The sequence below is a fragment of the Saimiri boliviensis genome, chromosome 13 (assembly GCF_048565385.1).
Source record: "Saimiri boliviensis isolate mSaiBol1 chromosome 13, mSaiBol1.pri, whole genome shotgun sequence".
Taxonomy (NCBI): domain Eukaryota; kingdom Metazoa; phylum Chordata; class Mammalia; order Primates; family Cebidae; genus Saimiri; species Saimiri boliviensis.
The window spans coordinates 33,486,106-33,504,122 of NC_133461.1; the positions used below are offsets into that span (position 1 = coordinate 33,486,106).

At 41.2% G+C, this 18,017-nt stretch overlaps 1 protein-coding gene across 7 annotated transcripts in view; it reads right to left on the reverse strand.

The window, feature by feature from the left end:
- The window catches only part of SETBP1 (SET binding protein 1), a 374,612-nt gene that overhangs the window by 19,087 nt on the left and 337,508 nt on the right, over window positions 1-18,017 (reverse strand). For all 7 annotated transcript variants that reach the window (XM_074383546.1, XM_074383542.1, XM_074383543.1 and 4 more), the window contains one exon: window positions 11,315-11,485. In XM_074383546.1, the coding sequence (XP_074239647.1) occupies window positions 11,315-11,485 (171 nt within the window). The remainder of the gene's footprint in view (window positions 1-11,314; window positions 11,486-18,017) is intronic.

Below are 18,017 nucleotides of genomic sequence, written 5' to 3' on the forward strand. Positions count from 1 at the left end.
GAACACAATAATTCAAGCAAGGGCTGAACCATTTTAAAGCTAGCTTCATATTACATTTTCTTAAAAAAGCAAAGAAGACAGGGAGCTAGAAAAAGACTGATAAAACCTGGGTTTCCTTGTTAACTTTATACTCTTGTCTGTATTGGAGTGCCACATTTCTCTGAATTTCACCACCTCGAAGGCCTCTTCCAACCCCCTAAATTCCATAATGAAATAACAGAAGATATTACTGCAGATTACACATCATTGCTGCTGGATTAACTGTTCCTGCACGTTGTTTTGATCCTGCTCCAGTTCAGTGCCTTCACTGGTTCCCTTTTGGGAGCCAGACATTCAACGTACTGAGAGAAGCTGGTCAGGGTTATGAAGAAAAGTAGTGGTGGGGGGAGGTAGGGCATGATAAACACGGGACTATAGCACATTTAATGGGGCAAATGATATCCTATTCCAATCAATTTTTGCCAGTTAGAAATCTGAGCCTGAAGTTGACAGTTTCATAAAGCCAGAAATCTTGATTATTATATAAAACTTCCGATGTTCATAGCTGCTAATTATTTTTTAAAAATTTATAACCTTCTGTAGGCCAACCAAAACACAACTGTAGACAGCAGTTGGGCCATGGCTGTCATTCTGCTATCACTGCCGGTCAGAATAGTCACCCTGTCTTATTCTAGACTTTTGGTTACTCCATCTACTGATCTCAAATTTCCCTTCCAGACTCACCTGCCATTGTTTCCATATAAATGCTCTATTCCTATCTCCTAGCTTCTGTCTGCTTACCTAATTCAGTTTATCTTCAGAAGTCCACCTTAACTTTTCTCTTCCAAAATCATCTTACTGTCATCAGAAATCTCTTAGTAGCATTAGTTGAAAATTCATAACCAATCAACTGCTGAATAATAGTCCTGTTTACTAGTATCCCAGATTGTTACTCGATCTATTCATTTAAAAACACTATTTGGTCATCTCATGTTTCGGAAGCAGGTCTTCTCATGTAGTGTTTAAGCTTCTCTGAGACAGGGACTAATCTTCTACTTTTTTTTTTTGAGACGGAGTTTCGCTCTTGTTGCCCAGGATGGAGTGCAATGGAGCATTCTCGGCTCACCACAACCTTTGCCTCCTGGGTTCAAGCGATTCTCCTGTTTCAGCCTCCCAAGTAGCTGGGATTACAGGCATGTGTCACCATGTCCAGCGAATTTTTTTGCATTTTTAGTAGAGATGGGGTTTCACCATGTTGGCCAGGATGGTCTTGATCTCTTCACCTCGTGTAATCTTTTATTTTTAAATATCATTCATAGGATTGAGCACACTGAGGCAGGTTCTTAAAAAAAAAGGCTCACAATTTTTAACAAAGTCTTAGAGATTTTGGATAAGATGAGCTTAATACAGCTACTAATGCCCTCAAGGGTAGGGGGTTTGGACTGTGTTCTGAGATAACAGTATTTGGAAGAGGGAGTGAGGATACATATCATTTTCTAAAGGATAGTTAATGGGTAGTCATCACATGGCTAAATTGTGACTTCACATGATTAAATCCTGACATGACGTAACTTCAGATCTGACATGACAGGGTTTCATAAAAGACTTACATATCAAGTTCTGAATATGTGATTGGTGTTTTCATCTGCTATTTCATTCCTTTCTTGTTACTGCCTAGAAAGTAGAAATTATTTTTCTCATTTCATTGATGAGAAAACTGGAACTCAGAAGTCTCAGTGAGACTTCGTGACTTACCTAAGGGAATGGATTAAAAAGTATGGCAGTACTGTAAAGAGAACTCCCCAATAACCCTGACCCTTGAATTTCAAATCCAGTTTTACTCTGCCTCAATGTGGTGGCCAGAAAGAGTCCAAGTTTCCTAGTTCTCAGTCAGGCAATATTTGTAACCCTTGTGGTCTCAATTTTCTCATCTACAACACGAAGGGCAAATGTCCCTTCTAGTTTATTGTAATCCAGGTTTGTCTAGTCTGTTCCAATTGAAGCAGTAGGAGGAGACTTCTTGGGAGTATGTGTTAGGATGACTCCAGTGCTTCTCAGGGAGAGAATGGAGAGAGCAGACAGGTGAGTGATCTCTCTCTTTCTCTCTCTGTCACACTTGTCTCACAATACTTACTCTATTCTCTCTCCCTGTCTCCTTTCTCTCCCTGCCTCTTCTCTGTCTCTCTGCTCTCTTAGACTGACTACAGCCTGCCTGGACCACTCAAGATCATTCTTAATGACAGTCATTACATAGTTCTTCTGTGTTGCCTGAGGCCATTTCTGCAGCAATGAGCAGGAAAGACTTTGCCCTGCCACCCCCCTACTCCTGCACCTGGGCTTACTATGCCAACTTTATTGGAACCAAGAAGTTTTTCAAAAACTCTCCACTAATTACAGGAAACTCAAAGCACAGTGCCCCCTTCTCATTAACACAGTTGCTTTTAGTAGCCACTAAATTATCTCGCCGCCATTACACCAAAAATCTAATTAGATTTCTGGAAATGGAAAGCACCAGTGAACAAGGCAGGCACCACACTTCCATCTCAAAACTGATTATAAAATATCTGTGTCCTTCCATTCTCTGCCACATAAACTCTGCCCCTGTAAGAGTCTCCTTTCATTCTCTCCCATTTATAAAGAGGAGCTTGAATATTTGATATAAAATGAGTATCTTAATAGAAATCGCTTCACGTGTGGGAGGTTTTCTTTTCCGCATTTCGCCTGAGTGTGAAGTCATTACAATAATCGCACCTGACTCCCCTGGCGTCTGATGCCTCACAGCCAAACCTCCCACTGGGCTTCAATGGAGGTGTGAATGATACTATCACTGGGAAGAAGATAAAATGTATTATTATCATTACTCTATTTTTAAGAGGGTCTGACTATGGCATGAGGTAGTTGGGCGCATAATCTGAAGCATTCAGAGAAGATAAATTGAGTTAAACTTTTCAAGACACAGCACTTTCAAACCTGTCATTAAACCTCTGTATTTCCTAAAATCTCAGCTCTGGAGAGAAAATAATTAGCTACGTGAAGTCCAGACATGTCTACTGAGTATCTACTACACAGCCAGCATTGTGTAAGGTTCCTGACATTCAAATAATATGAGTTTAACAGCAAGGCTCCTGGCTTTGTTTCTCTTGTTTTCATTCCATACATCCCAAGGTTCTGGGAATTCATGAGATGCCCAATACTTACTGAGTGAGACAAAACCTAAATATGAAATGGTTGCTGCCATAGAGAAACCAAGACTATGGCCACAATGCAAGACTATCACACACAAAATAATTAAAGTACTGCATAGGCTGATGTCCTCTCCACTTTTCCAGTGAGTGGCATATCCTGAAAATCTCACAGAACTTCTGAGTGACGGAAGACACGTACGCGTGCATATTCCTCCTTCTCTGAATAAATACACGCTCCTGTAGTGCACATACAACGCCACACAGGCTGAATCTTTAACTCAGCAAGAATCTTCCCCAACGCTCCGGTGGACTAACCAAGGGCTGGGCTGCTATTAATGAACAAAGGAGCCTGGAGGCCTCCCAAGTTGCTCCAGGTTGCTCCTCTGTTGAACGTTCTTAGGATAGTTTGCTGCTTCTGGTTCTGATATATAAACTAAAGACAAATCACTGCCCGAGTTCATATACTCTAGAGCAGGCGTCCCCAAACTATGGACTGCGGGCCGCATGCGGCCCCCTGAGGCCATTTATCCGGCCCCCCGCCGTACTTCAGGAAGGGGCACCTCTTTCATTGGTGGTCAGTGAGAGGAGCACAGTATGTGGCAGCCCTCCAACGGTCTGAGGGACAGTGAACTGGCCCCCGTGTAAAAAGTTTGGGGATGCCTGCTCTAGAGTGTATCTTTTCATGAACCAAACACTTTTGTGCAGTAAACAGTTGTTCAATACACTTTGGCCAACATTTAACAATTACCTATTGTTTGCCTACCTCAGTGCTAGGTAAAGTTGAATAAGATCTGGCCACAGGGAATACATGATCCTTTGGTCCACTGTGGGATACAAGTGGAGCAAGACACTGCATTAAATGTAGGAATCAATGATCAATGAGCTTATGGGGAGGCAGGGAGGCACAGAGGATGTGGCATTCAACTTGATCTTGCTGTGGTTCTCAGTATGGGTGTCAGAGAAGGCCTGTTGGAGCTGAAGGAACCTATGCTGAGGCTTGAAGAAGCATCATGAATTAGCCATTCAAAAGGCATGAGAGGCAGGCAACAGAGAAAAAAAAATCCAGGGTAGAAAACAGATGACAACATCAACAATAGCAGCAGCAAAAACAGTACCCACTTGTCAAACTCTTACTATGTGTCAGTTTCTTTGCTACGGTTTTCCCAAGGATTATCTCCTTTATTCCTCACCATAATCCTCGACACTAGGTGATATCTTTCAGACATGAATACCGAAGTCTTGAGATTACCCAGCTGGTGAGTGCAGCACTGAGATTTCAGTGCAGGCAATATAAAGCCAGATACATGCATTCAACTGGAGCATTTCATGGCCCATGTGTCGTGTGTAGAAAAATGAGCCAAAACTTAGAAACAAGGCAAATGGAAGGAGACAGGCCTTTCAAGTCTCCCTAAGGATTATTAACTGTACAGGAAAATGTGCTCTTGTTGGGCTTGCTGTCCACTACTGGTTAGAGGCATGGAATCTGCCAGCTTTTTTTCTTGAGAGAGAGATCTCGCTCCGTTGCCCAGGCTGGAGTGCAGTAGTACAATCTTGGCTCACTGCAACCTCTGTTTCCTGGGTCCAAGCCAATTTCCTGCTTTGGCCTCCTGAGTAGCTGGAATTACAGACACGTACCATCATGCCAGGCTAATTTTTGTATGTATGTGTGTGTGTGTGTGTGTATATATATATATATATATATATATATATATATATATATATATTTTATGTGTGTGTGTGTATATATATATATTTTTAAGTAGAGACAGGGTTTCACCATGTTGGCCAGGCTGGTCTAGAACTCCTGACCTCAGGTGATCCACCCACCTTGGCCTCCCAAAGCACCTGGCCAATCTGCCATGTTTTACATTAACTTGTGGGCTTTTGCCTAGCAGAGAGGCAAATGATTTCTGTCTGGTAGAAGAGGTCGACCCTGAGGTTATGATTTTGTTGCCCGTGAGGATATTAACTAAGCAACTTGCTCTATATGCTTTCTCCAGTGCCTGCATTCACATAACGTCCCATTCTCTAACTCTCCTTTGGGCTGGCTTTACCACCATGCTATCTTTTGCATTAAAGAGTTATGAGTCTTTGAAATAACTTTTTAGTTTTTTGAAAATAATACTGTGGCAGTGGAAATCCCAAAGGAATTGAAATTTGGTTGAAATTTCCAAGATGAGGCTGGGGCAGAAGGCGGGGCCAGATCCTGGAAGATTTGGTGCCTCTCTGGGCTGTTTATAGCCTTGGCCGTAGGAATGGCTCAGCTGCTACAGGATGTTTCGGATTAAATCAGAAAAAGCTTATTTCTCCTTTTAGGGTGAAAATAACAATAAGCTTTGGAAGTTTTTCAGAAGGCCTTTGGTGTGTGATGGGGAAACAGCGGTTTGCAACTCTGCTGAGTCCCTTAGTAGCCCAGAGCTGGGGGAGGCGCTGCCTTTCATGGGCCTGTCATATTCAGCACAGCTTTCTGGGCAAACGGGCTCATTTTGTGATGCTTCTACGTGAGCCCATAGGTAGCACTTTTCAGACAACCTGAATGATTGCTTTAAATTTAAGTTTTGTTTGCTCTGGCTCTTCTTTGGGAGGTTTTCAACCGAATATTTTAAGAGATTAGTCTGGGCAGATAGGAATGTATTTTACAATTTGAAGACTTCCTCAATGTATATTTATAATCCCTGGATGTTCCAAATCCTTTTAAATTGCACATTTATTTCTTCTATTTTGGTTCTTCTAAAGATAAGATTTTGGCTGACTTGACCTGTTATTTTGGTTAGGGGCTTCAGATCATGATTCCATATAAGAAAGAAAGAAATAAAATAAATAACTGCATCACTCTTAAATTTCTGTCCATTGCTCTTTTTTGTAGCTGGATATTATTTCATTATTCTGGGCCCCTTCCCACAGATGGCAGGTGGCTAAGAGAAAACTCAGGTATCATAGAATTTGGGAGCTGAAAGCAATTTTCACAACCATTTTGTGCCAGCTACTACTATATTGAATTTCATTCTGATTTCATTAGTATTAAGAATTCCCATTGTTATTTGTAAAGGTAATTAATTTTTCAAGATTAAGGTTTTGCATCTTGACTACAGGTATCAGTTCTGCTTGGACCGATGGTTTGGCTAATAACAGAACGATTTACCTAATATTAGTCTCTGCCATGAGAAGCGAAATGCCTAAAAATGTAATAGACTTATGAAATTTAAATATTTTCAGTTCTTCATGGGCTCTGGTAATTTTAAGCATGGCAGATGATATAGTTGAGATAATAATGGATTAGCCTTGATACAAAACAGAAGCTAAGAGCAGGGCTCACTCTACTTGTTATCTCAAACTGAGCTACACCTGGAGCAGCTGAGATCTGATGATAGCTTGGCTGATACACGTTTGCTTTTTTTACTGTTTGGACTTGAGATGAGAGAATATTGGTGGGTATCTCTCTCTCTCTCTCTCTCTCTCTGTGTGTGTGTGTGTGTGTGTGTGTGCGCGCGTGTGCACATGTGCGTGAGAGAGAACAAGAAGGGTATACTTGTTTTCCCATTATTGCTAGTCTAGTCTTTCAAGTGCAAAACCATACAGATTTTGTTTCCTTGATGTTTCACTGAATTTTTACCACCATTTGGAATCCGCTTATTAATACAGACTCATCTTAGACATAAGGGGAAAAAACATGTTACTGCAATGAAATCACAAATTCTCTATACATTACATGATCTTCTTGAGACGTTAGTTCAATATCTAGAAACTCAGAAAAATCAGCCTGGCTTATTCAGGTATGGATTACCTGATACGATTACGAAATCATTATTGGGCTAGGGTAATAGTAGTTGTTTCAAATTATGTCTTACTTTGAGCAAACTTTAGTGGCGCTTTTATTGCATTAGCCCTAATTACTCACAATAATGATGCAGTGCTCCCTTGAATCAGACCTCCTTTGCTGCAGCAGGGAACGACAGCTCATCAATAGCTATTGAGCAGTTTGATCACCAAGGCTGATCTGTTTGAGCACCTACAGCAGCCACTGCCATCCTCCCTCCCAGCAGCTCATAAACCGACATGTTCCCAGCTCACCACTCTCCCCTGCGTCTCCTCGACGGTGCCCTTCTACAGATCAGTAACGTCATAATCAGTATGCCTCTGAGACTCTGAGAAGGTAAAACATTGTCTGAAACAAAATACTTGGGGGACCCATGGAGCAAATGCATATATGCATACAAGCTAGAAAAGACTAATTTGTAAACCTTTGACCCGTATTCTTTTCTCTCATATTGTAATGTTTATAAAATAAGGTGGGAATGTTCCTTTATTGTACTTTTACCAAAGATCACCTGTTTGAAAAAAGTACTGTTTTTACTATAGACTGAGGAACTATTTGGCAAGCATTTTCCAGGAGCCTACAAAGTGCCTGTCAAATGTTTTCCATTTACTTGTTAAGCAGTTCCAAGACTATGTTTTTCTCAGATGTCTCTCAGCATATTTAGCATTGTAAAAGCACACAGCTACTACCTCTCAACCATTTCTTTCACTCAGTGATTATTTACTGAGCATGTACTAGGGGTCAGGAACTGTACTAGGTTATTTTTGCATCCACTCTTCTTTTTTAATTTTTAATTTTTTTGAGATGGGAGTTTTGCTTTGTCACCTAAGCTGCAGTGCAGGGGCACGATCTTGGCTCACTGCAGCCCTGCCTTACGGGTTCAAGGCAATTCTCCTGCCTAAGCCTCGGGAGTAGCTGGGATTACAGGGCTGTGTCACCATGCCCTGCTGATTTTTGTACTTTTAGTAGAGGTTTCGCCATGTTGGCCATGCTGGTCTCAAACTCCTGACCTCAGGTGATCCACCAGCCTTGGCTTCCCAAAGTGCTGGGACTACAGGCGTGAGCCACTATGCCTGGCCTGCATCCATTATTTCCAAATAAAATTTCTAATTAATTGAATTACTTCAGTACATTATTTCAATACATGATTTCTTAAATTAAATTTTCTTTATAAGCCACTTAGTTTAACTCTTCTTTCCTTTTTTTTTTTTTCCTCCCTGCAATTATCTGGGTTTCCAAAACCATTCTGTAGAAATGATAACCTATTAGAAAATAAGCTGATCCCTGCCTAAAGCCAGAAGTAATTCTATTTTACTTATAGTGAAAGATGAAAAACGGTGCTCTAAAGAAAACAAGTCAAGTGAGTTGTTTCATCAGAAATACATATTACTGTACTATATATGTTACTGTGTATTACAAGCACCTAATTAAGTAAGAGTGAATCCAGAAACTATTCACTACCTACTATGTGCTTGGCTCTGGCTAAAGCTATCTACCTCATTGAATTAGGAGTTTCATTCACTGTTCTACAAAAGAATTGGGAGTCCATATGTAGGGAGGAAAAAATCTGCCTTTGCTCATGTTGGGACTCTGACAAAAGTGGGAATCCACTGGAAATCAGACAGTAAATCAGGAAATTTGGGTTCCAATCCAATTGTATGACCTCACGCAAATCTCTGAATCTCGAGAGACCTCAGTTTCTTCACGTGTAAAACAGAGCATTGGCCACAAGCCCAGCCTGTGTGTTTTCTGGCTCTCCCAGGTTTGTGGGAAGCTTTTTATCTGTGGGGAATGAAATCGCAGGAAGGTCTGTCTTCCAGCACCTGGGGCAGATATCTGGCCTATTTTCCCCCAAAAGTCCAACTCAGCAGCCAGAGACCCGGATATGGACTAAATCTGTGAAATTCTCATGAGGGTCTCGTTTAAGTACTGCCAAAAATAAACAGCCCGTTCTCAGATGCTGGAACCGGGGAGTCTGGGCTCAGCTCCGATTACCAGGGAGGCATGTATAAAAGTGTAATACCCACCTGTTTCTACTGCCCATTTGGCACATTTGTAAATTATTTACTGGATGCACTAGAGAAGGCAAGCCCATAGAAGCACGTGATCCCAAAAATAGATTCTCTCAGGTTGAAGGGAAAGAGTGCAGGGGAGGAAAATGGGGGACCACCTGTCTTTGGCCTCAGAAAAATATCTGTACATGGCAAGCAAAGCCAGAAAAACAAAGCCTAATTTAATTTCTCAATCCATAAAGGGAAGTCTCCAGAGCTTAATCAACAAGGTCGAATATCCACTTATCTGGGTGGGAGCAGACCGTAGCCTAAATCTTTTGCTTAAGCCAAATTACATATTCCTTGAAGTCAGCCACAGTACCAGTTCCCACTTCCAGGACTTTGCCCAACCTGTTCCCTTTGTTTAGACACCCTCCCACCAAGGTGCTACTAATCCATCAAGTCTCAGTGGTAACTTGCTCTGCATTTGTCTGTGACTTTCAATCCTTTCTCATTTTCCTGTACTCTTCACTGGCACCATTTACCTGGCAACTCCACCAAAACTATTTTGTTTCATACCATATGAAGGCTCACGATCATACCTGAGAGATGACCCTATTCCTTCAGAGCAAGAGTTTTCGAATGGCTGGAGAGAACACCATTTCCAAGAGATGTTAGGAGACAGTCCCAGAAAAATGGGTTGTGTGGTTAGATACAATTGTGTAACTCGGTGTCTCCCTCCCGGGACCTCAAAATGCACATTGGTCAATGCAAGGCCCAAAAAGTCCTGCAGGAAGGAACCAGGGGTAAGGCGGCACCTTTTCCTACGTCTACTTTTCCATGATAACATTCTTTATCACAAAACACCTACTAGTGGTTTGCTGAATTCAACTGGGGAAGTGTCATTCCAAGTGTTCCTTTCTTTTATTCCAATTGGCTCATTTCCTAAAAACCAGTGATTTCCATGAAGGAGGTAGGTATGTAGATAAGCTGAGTTCTTTGCTTAAAGCAAACTGCTAAATTAGAAAATGAATTTGGAGTAAATATTAAGAAGGAGTCTCTTCTTGGGTTTCTAACTATAACAGGCCTTTCTAAATATTGCAATGTGCTTGCCACATTTACATTAATATGTTAATTCAATAAATATCTATGTAACATTGTCCTGCTACATGTCAGGAAGATAGCAAGAATCTAAATGGTTGTCTCTGCCTCTGAGGTATGTGCAATTTTGTTACATGGGAGAAGCTGTTAAATTGTAGACACTTTTTTTAATGTAGTCTATGAAATGATAGGAACTGCACGGTAGAAATTCTGGATATCCTAGAGCAGGCGTCCCCAAACTACGGCCCGCGGGCCGCATGCGGCCCCCTGAGGCCATTTATCCGGCCCCCCGCCGCACTTCAGGAAGGGGCACCTCTTTCATTGGTGGTCAGTGAGAGGAGCACAGTATGTGGCGGCCCTCCAACGGTCTGAGGGACAGTGAACTGGCCCCCTGTGTAAAGTTTGGGGACGCCTGTCCTAGAGGACCTGTGTCTAGCTGGGTTTTAAGGACTTGTAGGATGTGATTAGGAATTGAGAAAGGCTGTCTCCAAGTTCAGGTGTTAAGCCAAACCCAAGGCCTGTCTTCCTAGAGGCAGGGATGAGCTTCACACAATGGAGGTTGGCATACGGGCTGGCGAGAGGCATGGTGGGGAAAAGAGGTAGAAAAGGCCAGTCTGTGGATAACCTGAGATATCTAAATATGGAGTTTATATTTTATCCTCAGCTAGCGAGGACTCTGGGAACTACTGAGAAATTCATGAATCCATGGGCAGAAGGTACTGATGCATCAAGAAAACAATGATTACTGTCTTTCAAGCTCGATAAGCATGGGAGGCAATGAAACACACTGGGTTGAGGGCATGGGCTTTGGAATCCTGACTGTCCATAGGTTCTTTATCCTTAGCTTCCTCTTCTGAAAATGAGGATACAAGTGTTTACTTTATGAGTTACAAGAAATAACATATACTGTATAAGGCCCTTGATGAAGAGATTAGCAATTCCTAAGGCTTGATAAAGAGTGATTAATAATGTTAGCATTTAGTTGCTACTCAGCTGACCAGTATTAGAATAAAGTGAAGAGCTTTCCAGAGTACCCTGCCCTCCACATTCCCAGGAGATCTTCTTTTCTAAGATCTCCTCCCACTTGAAAGACCCAGTGTTGAAACAGCTCCTGTGTTCAGAGTCTACGGGAGGTTGGCAAAACAGAGAAATCTTACCTGTATTCAACAGGACATCCTCAGTGGGCTTTCTCCACACTGGTCTTGCCTGGAGTGAACCCAGAGCATCTGAAAAGTGCTCACCTGCGTCCGACGTTGCTGCGGATGCAGCAAGGAGAGATAACACGGGGGCTGGTGGAATTGCAACACTGTCCACTGCGGCTGGCTTCTTCCTGGTCATCATGGTGGGCACGGAGCCTTCGTTCTTACTATGCACTGCTGTCTGGTCCACTTTTAAGTGGGGACTTGGCATTCCTAAAAAATAACCCCAAAACTTTCAGTCACTCTAAGGGAACAGGAAGATAGACAACATATAACCTGAACGTGATCTGAGGAAATGGTCAAATGATTTGAACACCTCCTTCTGGTACAACAAGAATAAAATTTTAAAATGCTTAAAGAGAAAAAATAGCTATGACTGGTTTTGGTTTTGTGGTTAGGAGTGACGCCATTCTAGGTTGGCTGCATGGAAGAGGTGGGATCACAGCATAGGCCTCAGGAAGCAGAATGATCCATCAGGTGCCCCTTTGCCTTCTGAGGATGTACATTCCCATCTTTACAGAGGCGGTGCTGTTTGGAGCATGAAGGCGAGTTCAGAGTGAAAGAGACATGGCTCCCATCCTAGCAAGACTTCTCATCTCACCCAGCTGGAGAAACAAGACTGAATGAGAAGAAAATACTGGACAAGAAGTCGTGTAGGCATGTGTGTTACTTATCCTAGGGGTTTGGGGCGTCCTAAGGATGTGGAGATCTGAAAGAAGTGAGGAAAGCCTTTACAGAGCTCATGCTGAAGCTTCAAGGATGAGGGAAAGGCATTCTCAGTAAGGGCATAGGCTAAGGCATGGGTAGGGAGTAAACATGATCCAGATGAGGCCAGCATGCTGGAGGGGGAAGATGCACTCTGGGGATTAGTGTGTAATCAGTCTGTAGGGTAAGGAGAGCTGATCTGAGGGCCTTTGATTGTTCATATCAGGCATCATATGTCATGTCATGACGATGCTGAAAAGCCCGAGTAGTCAGGAGGTGCCCCTGTAAGGGCTTGGAAATTTCCTATATAACTAACAGTAAGAGCTATTCTGCAATCTCATTTCCTGAGCTTGAATCCAGGCTCTGCCACTTTCCAACTGTGTGATGAAGAGCGAGTTACTTAATCTCTCCAAGTTTTAAACTTCTTTACTTGTAAAAATGGGGTGGTGATGATACTACCTTGTAGGGACTGTTGTTATCATCCAACAAGTCAATCGATGGAAAGAGCTTAGAACAGTGCCTAGTGCATAGCCCGTGCTATAAAAGTGCCTAACATTATATTATCCTTATTATTTCTGCCATCATTACTGTGACCTGCTGCTTCACCAGCAAGCAAAGGCTCAGTTGTTTTCCCTGACATGACTAAGAATGTATGGGCACCTTTCCCCCCGCAATGCAAAAACAAGGCTCTCTAACTCACCCAGTCTAAGCCCAGAGGCTGAGGGTATGTATGTGAATCCATTTCAAATAGCTACGTACTCAGTTTCTTCATCTGTAGGCTACATAACTTGACAGCAACGAAAACAAATTGGGCCTTATCATACTGGTTCTTGACTCATTCTTTTCTATCCCAACTAAGCTGAATGATACAGTCCCCTCCCAGAGTAACATTATCTCAATGCCATAGTGAGAGCAGCTTCTCTTGGGCCTCGTGGCAACCCTGTGAAGCATGTAGTGTGGATATTACCATTTTTTTCAATTTTACAGATGAAGAGAACACGTTTCTATAAGGTTAAAGAACTTAACTCACTCATACAGCTTTTAATGTTAAGGCTGAAAGTTTCCAGGTAGCCAAATACTAAACCCAGGGATCATATTGGTCCACCTGGCCATACTTTAATACCTGACGATGACCCCAGTCTGTTGACAGCATGTATCATCCTGAGGATGAAGACACCCCAGTATCAAACCTGGATAAGGCATCTGTAACTACCTAAGGAATACAGCCATGCTGACATTTAACACCTGCCTTCTTCTTATTCTCCATTCCAGTCTCTGAAACTCTCAGTTGTGATGCCATGAACAAAAATGCCACTTATGCTTTTCCTGGACTTTATATGTCATAGCATTTTTAAAGTGGAGATAGGCAAACATAAATTCTAGGACAGACAGATTGCAAGGCACAGCCATCAAGAAAATAGAAAGTGTAGCAAGTATGTATAATATGCCGCATTTGTAAAATATGCAGGTGTGCTCATCATGGGCTAGGTATAGACATATATTTAAAATGCATTCAAAATCATCTGTAGAGAGACACATCCAAATAGGGAACAGTGGTTATTCTGAGGAAGGAGAGCTCAGAGACTGGTGAGGAAGAGGGAGTGTTTTTTACTTCTCAGCATTCTTCAATGTTAATATTTTTAAAAACCACAAACATGTATTAAATTTTTCTTTCCTTTAAGAAAATAAACACAGTTTGGAAAATATCCAGAAGCCTATGGGCACTGGGGCAGAATGACTGATATGTTTTCACAACTGGCTGCTAAAAAATCTGATAATGGGCAGAGCAGGCATAAGTCTGATGAAAATTTCCCATTTTGGTACACTGCACCACTAAGGCATTCCCACCAAATGGATGGAAGCAGAGTTTCCGTAGAACATCTCAGGATATCTAAGCTGACAGATTTCTATTGAATGACAGCTCCTCTGGAAAACTCACTAATATGTCATCTTTTTACCCGTGGACACAAGTTAGGAATGTAATTCTTTGTTCAAATTATGATATGTTTGGGGCATGAAGGCCATAAACAAGATTAACGGTCAGATATTTAACTCTCACTTGGGAATAAACTGATTCAAGTCACTTCAGTTATACCCATTTTTATGCAAATGCTCACAATCCAAATTAGTCTCAGTCCACATCAATTCATTAGAGTTGATCCAATCAGACCTCTCATGGGTATACTTTGCTCCTTAAGTGTTTCTGTTACAGAATATACTAAAAGAAATAAAATGATACTTAAAACACTCTATAATTTAGATAGTCACTATAAGCTCTCTTGAAAACCCTAGATAATCTAGAATTTTCTAGATTATAGTACTGCTTGCTAGTTGCCACCCAATGATCTTGAAAACAAATTTAAAAAGAAAAAAGAAAGCCCTGACTTTTTCTCAGTCATTTTTGGATTTTGAAAGGATAAGGGAAACAACCCCAGAAATAACACAAACAATATTATGTAAACTTTAAGCAAAGACTAATCTATGAACACTTATTAATCCACAAAATCTGTCTGAGGGCAGAGGTGCCAGGAGACAGTGATGGGGTATGGGTCCTTGGGAGAGTCCATTGGGCAGGCTGGCCTCTGGAAGTCTCTTCATTTCCCTTCATTTCAGGTGGCGACTAATACTCTGTGATGAGCAAAAGCAAAGTGGTGGGGGGCATTTGAAAAGTTTCTTCCCAGCATGAACCAGGCTTCTATCAATGGGAGGGAGATTTTTGATGCTAGAGGATGATCATAAAGAAACCCAGATATAACCCTGTAATGACTGGACCATTGAGATACAGCACCACTGCTTACACGGAGACAATTAGTAATACCATGGGTATGCTCCAACAAGGGATCACTGTCTCAAACTCAGAAAGCAGATTCTGAGAGCACTCTTGGTAGGAGAGCACTCTTGGTAGGCGTGTTCAGAGCATCCCTAAACCCCAACATGAGACAAATTACACTGAGGATTGCCTATTTGGAGGCCAGTACATTTTTAAAGAGGAAAATAACAATGCTAATAACTTTGTGAATCCAACATCTGTTCTTAATTAAAAGACACAGCCGGGAGGAAATATAAAAAAGTTAAACCTATAGGGAAAACATTCTGCTATAACCTGTTGACCTCTATTGATATATTTTTTTTTAAAAAAAGTCTTTGAAACTGTGCTGTAGCCTATGTAGAAATAGTCACTCATTTTCAAAGGTAATTTCTCATAGACCACTTATCCCCTCAAACCTCTACCTGCACACCATGTTTGCATTAGGGACTTGATTTATGGATTCCTGCTCCTTCAATGCAGAAGCTGACTTCCTGTTGCCTTGGTTACTTGGAGCTCAGTTCAAGGTTAAACTACTCCCAAATCAAAATCAGTGGCAGGCACTACATCTAGCGGCCAGGTTATTGACTGCCCCAGGATGCGAAAAGGTCACAGACCAAAGCATTGTTTACTGCCTTAAGGGTGAGTCAATAGCTTCAATATTTCGATTCTGTTTCTTCCGAAGTAGTAGCTGCTGCTCAATTACCTCTTCCTCAGGTTGCTCAAGGTCACAGAGGTCACGAAGGAAAAGTAGGGTCTATGGTGGCTGACTTTCCCAGGATCCCTTTAATGAGCTCTGTGACTTTGGATAATAAAAACCAGCCTCACCTTAGAGAATTTGTATGTTGTTCTATGGTTCATACAGCTAGTTATCTACTTTATATCATTTCTATAGGAAGAAAAGCAAACAAAAAGCCTTTGTGGGATGGCTACTAGTTACTACCGTTTCCTAGATAAGAAAGTCAAGGGGTTCATAGAGGTTATCTGATCTATCTAAAATCACACAGCTGTAAGGGGTGGGAAGATCTAGATTCTCTCATTCCCAGTTTGTTCTTCATTCTGCACAGTTTCTTTAAAATGAAAGAGCTGATGGAGTCATCATCAAGGGATCCATATATAATTCATTTTGTAACATCCGCTGCAGAGCACAGTATATCTGGCAGATAGTATGTGATTAATACAGGCTTGTTGAACACTTTAATTAATTTTCTAATTCCAAGATTTGCAAATGTAGCTATTTCCTTGTGACAAAGCCCAGGCTGGAATGGTCAAAGAGACTGACACCACTGGGATGGTTAGTCCCTTTCGTCAACTTCCTGGCTCCCTTTACACTGCAGAAGGCAGTTTTTGGCATAGACTGGGAGTTATATTGAACAGTTAGTGATTTTTAAACTTTCAAAGAACTTTCATATGCATTATGCTATTTGTCCCTTGCAGCATCCCTGTGGATGACAAGAGGCAAATGGTGAAACCCCTAATTTGAGAAGAAGAAAATAAAGGCACAGAAGACCAAGTGATTTGCCCAAGCTCACATATCATATGTGTGGATGAAGCAATGCTGAAATCCATGTCTCTTGACTCAATTCAATGTTCTTTTTCCTCTATAACAAATAGACTTTTGAGCAAACCAGTAAATGAGATATTTTTCATGAGAAATAAACTACTCTTGAACATTTGATAATTCCCTTGCTAATATACTGGTTGTCTATTCAGATTCTTCTATTGCTCTTTTTTCTTGTTTGCAAATGAACTTCATTCATGGCAATAAGGGGAATCTACATTACAGCAGAAAGTGAATCAAGTAATAGATACCTGCAGGTTTTGGGGAATAATATTTTTCTGTGCCAAAGTCAATAAAAATGTTATTTTTGTTGAACTGGCCTATTCATTAATTCAACAAATATTACTGAAGAGCTACCATACCAGAGATAAGGCATTGGTCAAAACAGTTAAATTCCCTTTTTCTCAAGATTTACATTTTAATAATTTTTGTGTAGCATTAAGGTAGCTGTGGCTTTTTATAAGGGCAATGAAAGATCTTAAAGCACTTTTTTAATCATCAGAAGACAGAGACTCTGCTACTACTCATATGGCATCTTTAGGCGGATTAGAAAAAGGCAAATTCTCTAGGTGAATATACAGCTCCATGGACTCAGAGCTTAGCAAAGAGAGGGCACCTTTGGGCAAATTAGAAAAAGACACAGCTTTCTATGTGCACATGCATCCTGGGGGCTCATAGCTTGGGGAGAGGAGCACAAGATAGATTTTGGCTACATTCTCCTCAAGCCAGGCACTTGTGAACAGCAAACAACCTGCTTAATCAGAGGTGGTGACCCTATCAACATTAGTTTTATGTCAAATGAGTTTTACTTCATTCTAGGATGAATGAAGAATGAATGAGGAAATTTATCATCATCACCTTCATTCTAAAATAAATTTCATCTTTTAAGATGAAAGTTACTCTTGGGCAGAATACTATTCAGTGAGTTTAGAATAAATCATTTTGAATCCAACAATTACTTGTGAGTTGATTAGCAAAACTTGGAAGCTGTGAACTCTGTCTTTGCAGAGATGGTTTAGAAGTGGAGTGGGGTGAGACAGAAACACCTACAAAATTGATAAAACAAACAATGAAGGAAGCCCAATGAGTCTTTCACAAATTAGGAGGCAAATGAGATCTCAGTGCAATCTGAGGTAACCTCCTGTTCATCCATTTATTATTTCAACGTTCATTAGGAACCCGAAAGTGACAAGCACCATCAGGCCTCAGGAACTTGAGTCCTTTCTGAATGGAGTCAACCATCCACTCAGGCAGATACACACAGGTACGAAATTCCCAATCTTAAAAATTCGGTAGAATTCTACAACTAGAAGCAGAAGGTAAGCCTGCCAGGGCTGGAAAATGACCAGAGCAAAAGCAGAAATTACATTTCTTTGTGCAGCTGTGAGAACAGTGCTTTGGATGAGTTGTAAAAAAAAAAAAAAACAAATACTGAGCTTTGCCTGGAAAGGCAGCTGGGAAAAATTAAAACCACATCTTCTTGTCAGGTAGAGTTAAGGCCTCCTTCCTGTCTGTCGTCTCACCATCCTGAACACACTTCTATAATAGAATATGCCTCCTGTTTCATATTTATTTGTTTACTTCTCTGTCAATTCTTCTAGGCAACTGTAAAATTTTTGAGGTTAGAAACCATGTCTCACTCCCTTTTTGTTCTCCAGCACCAAGCCTGGTAG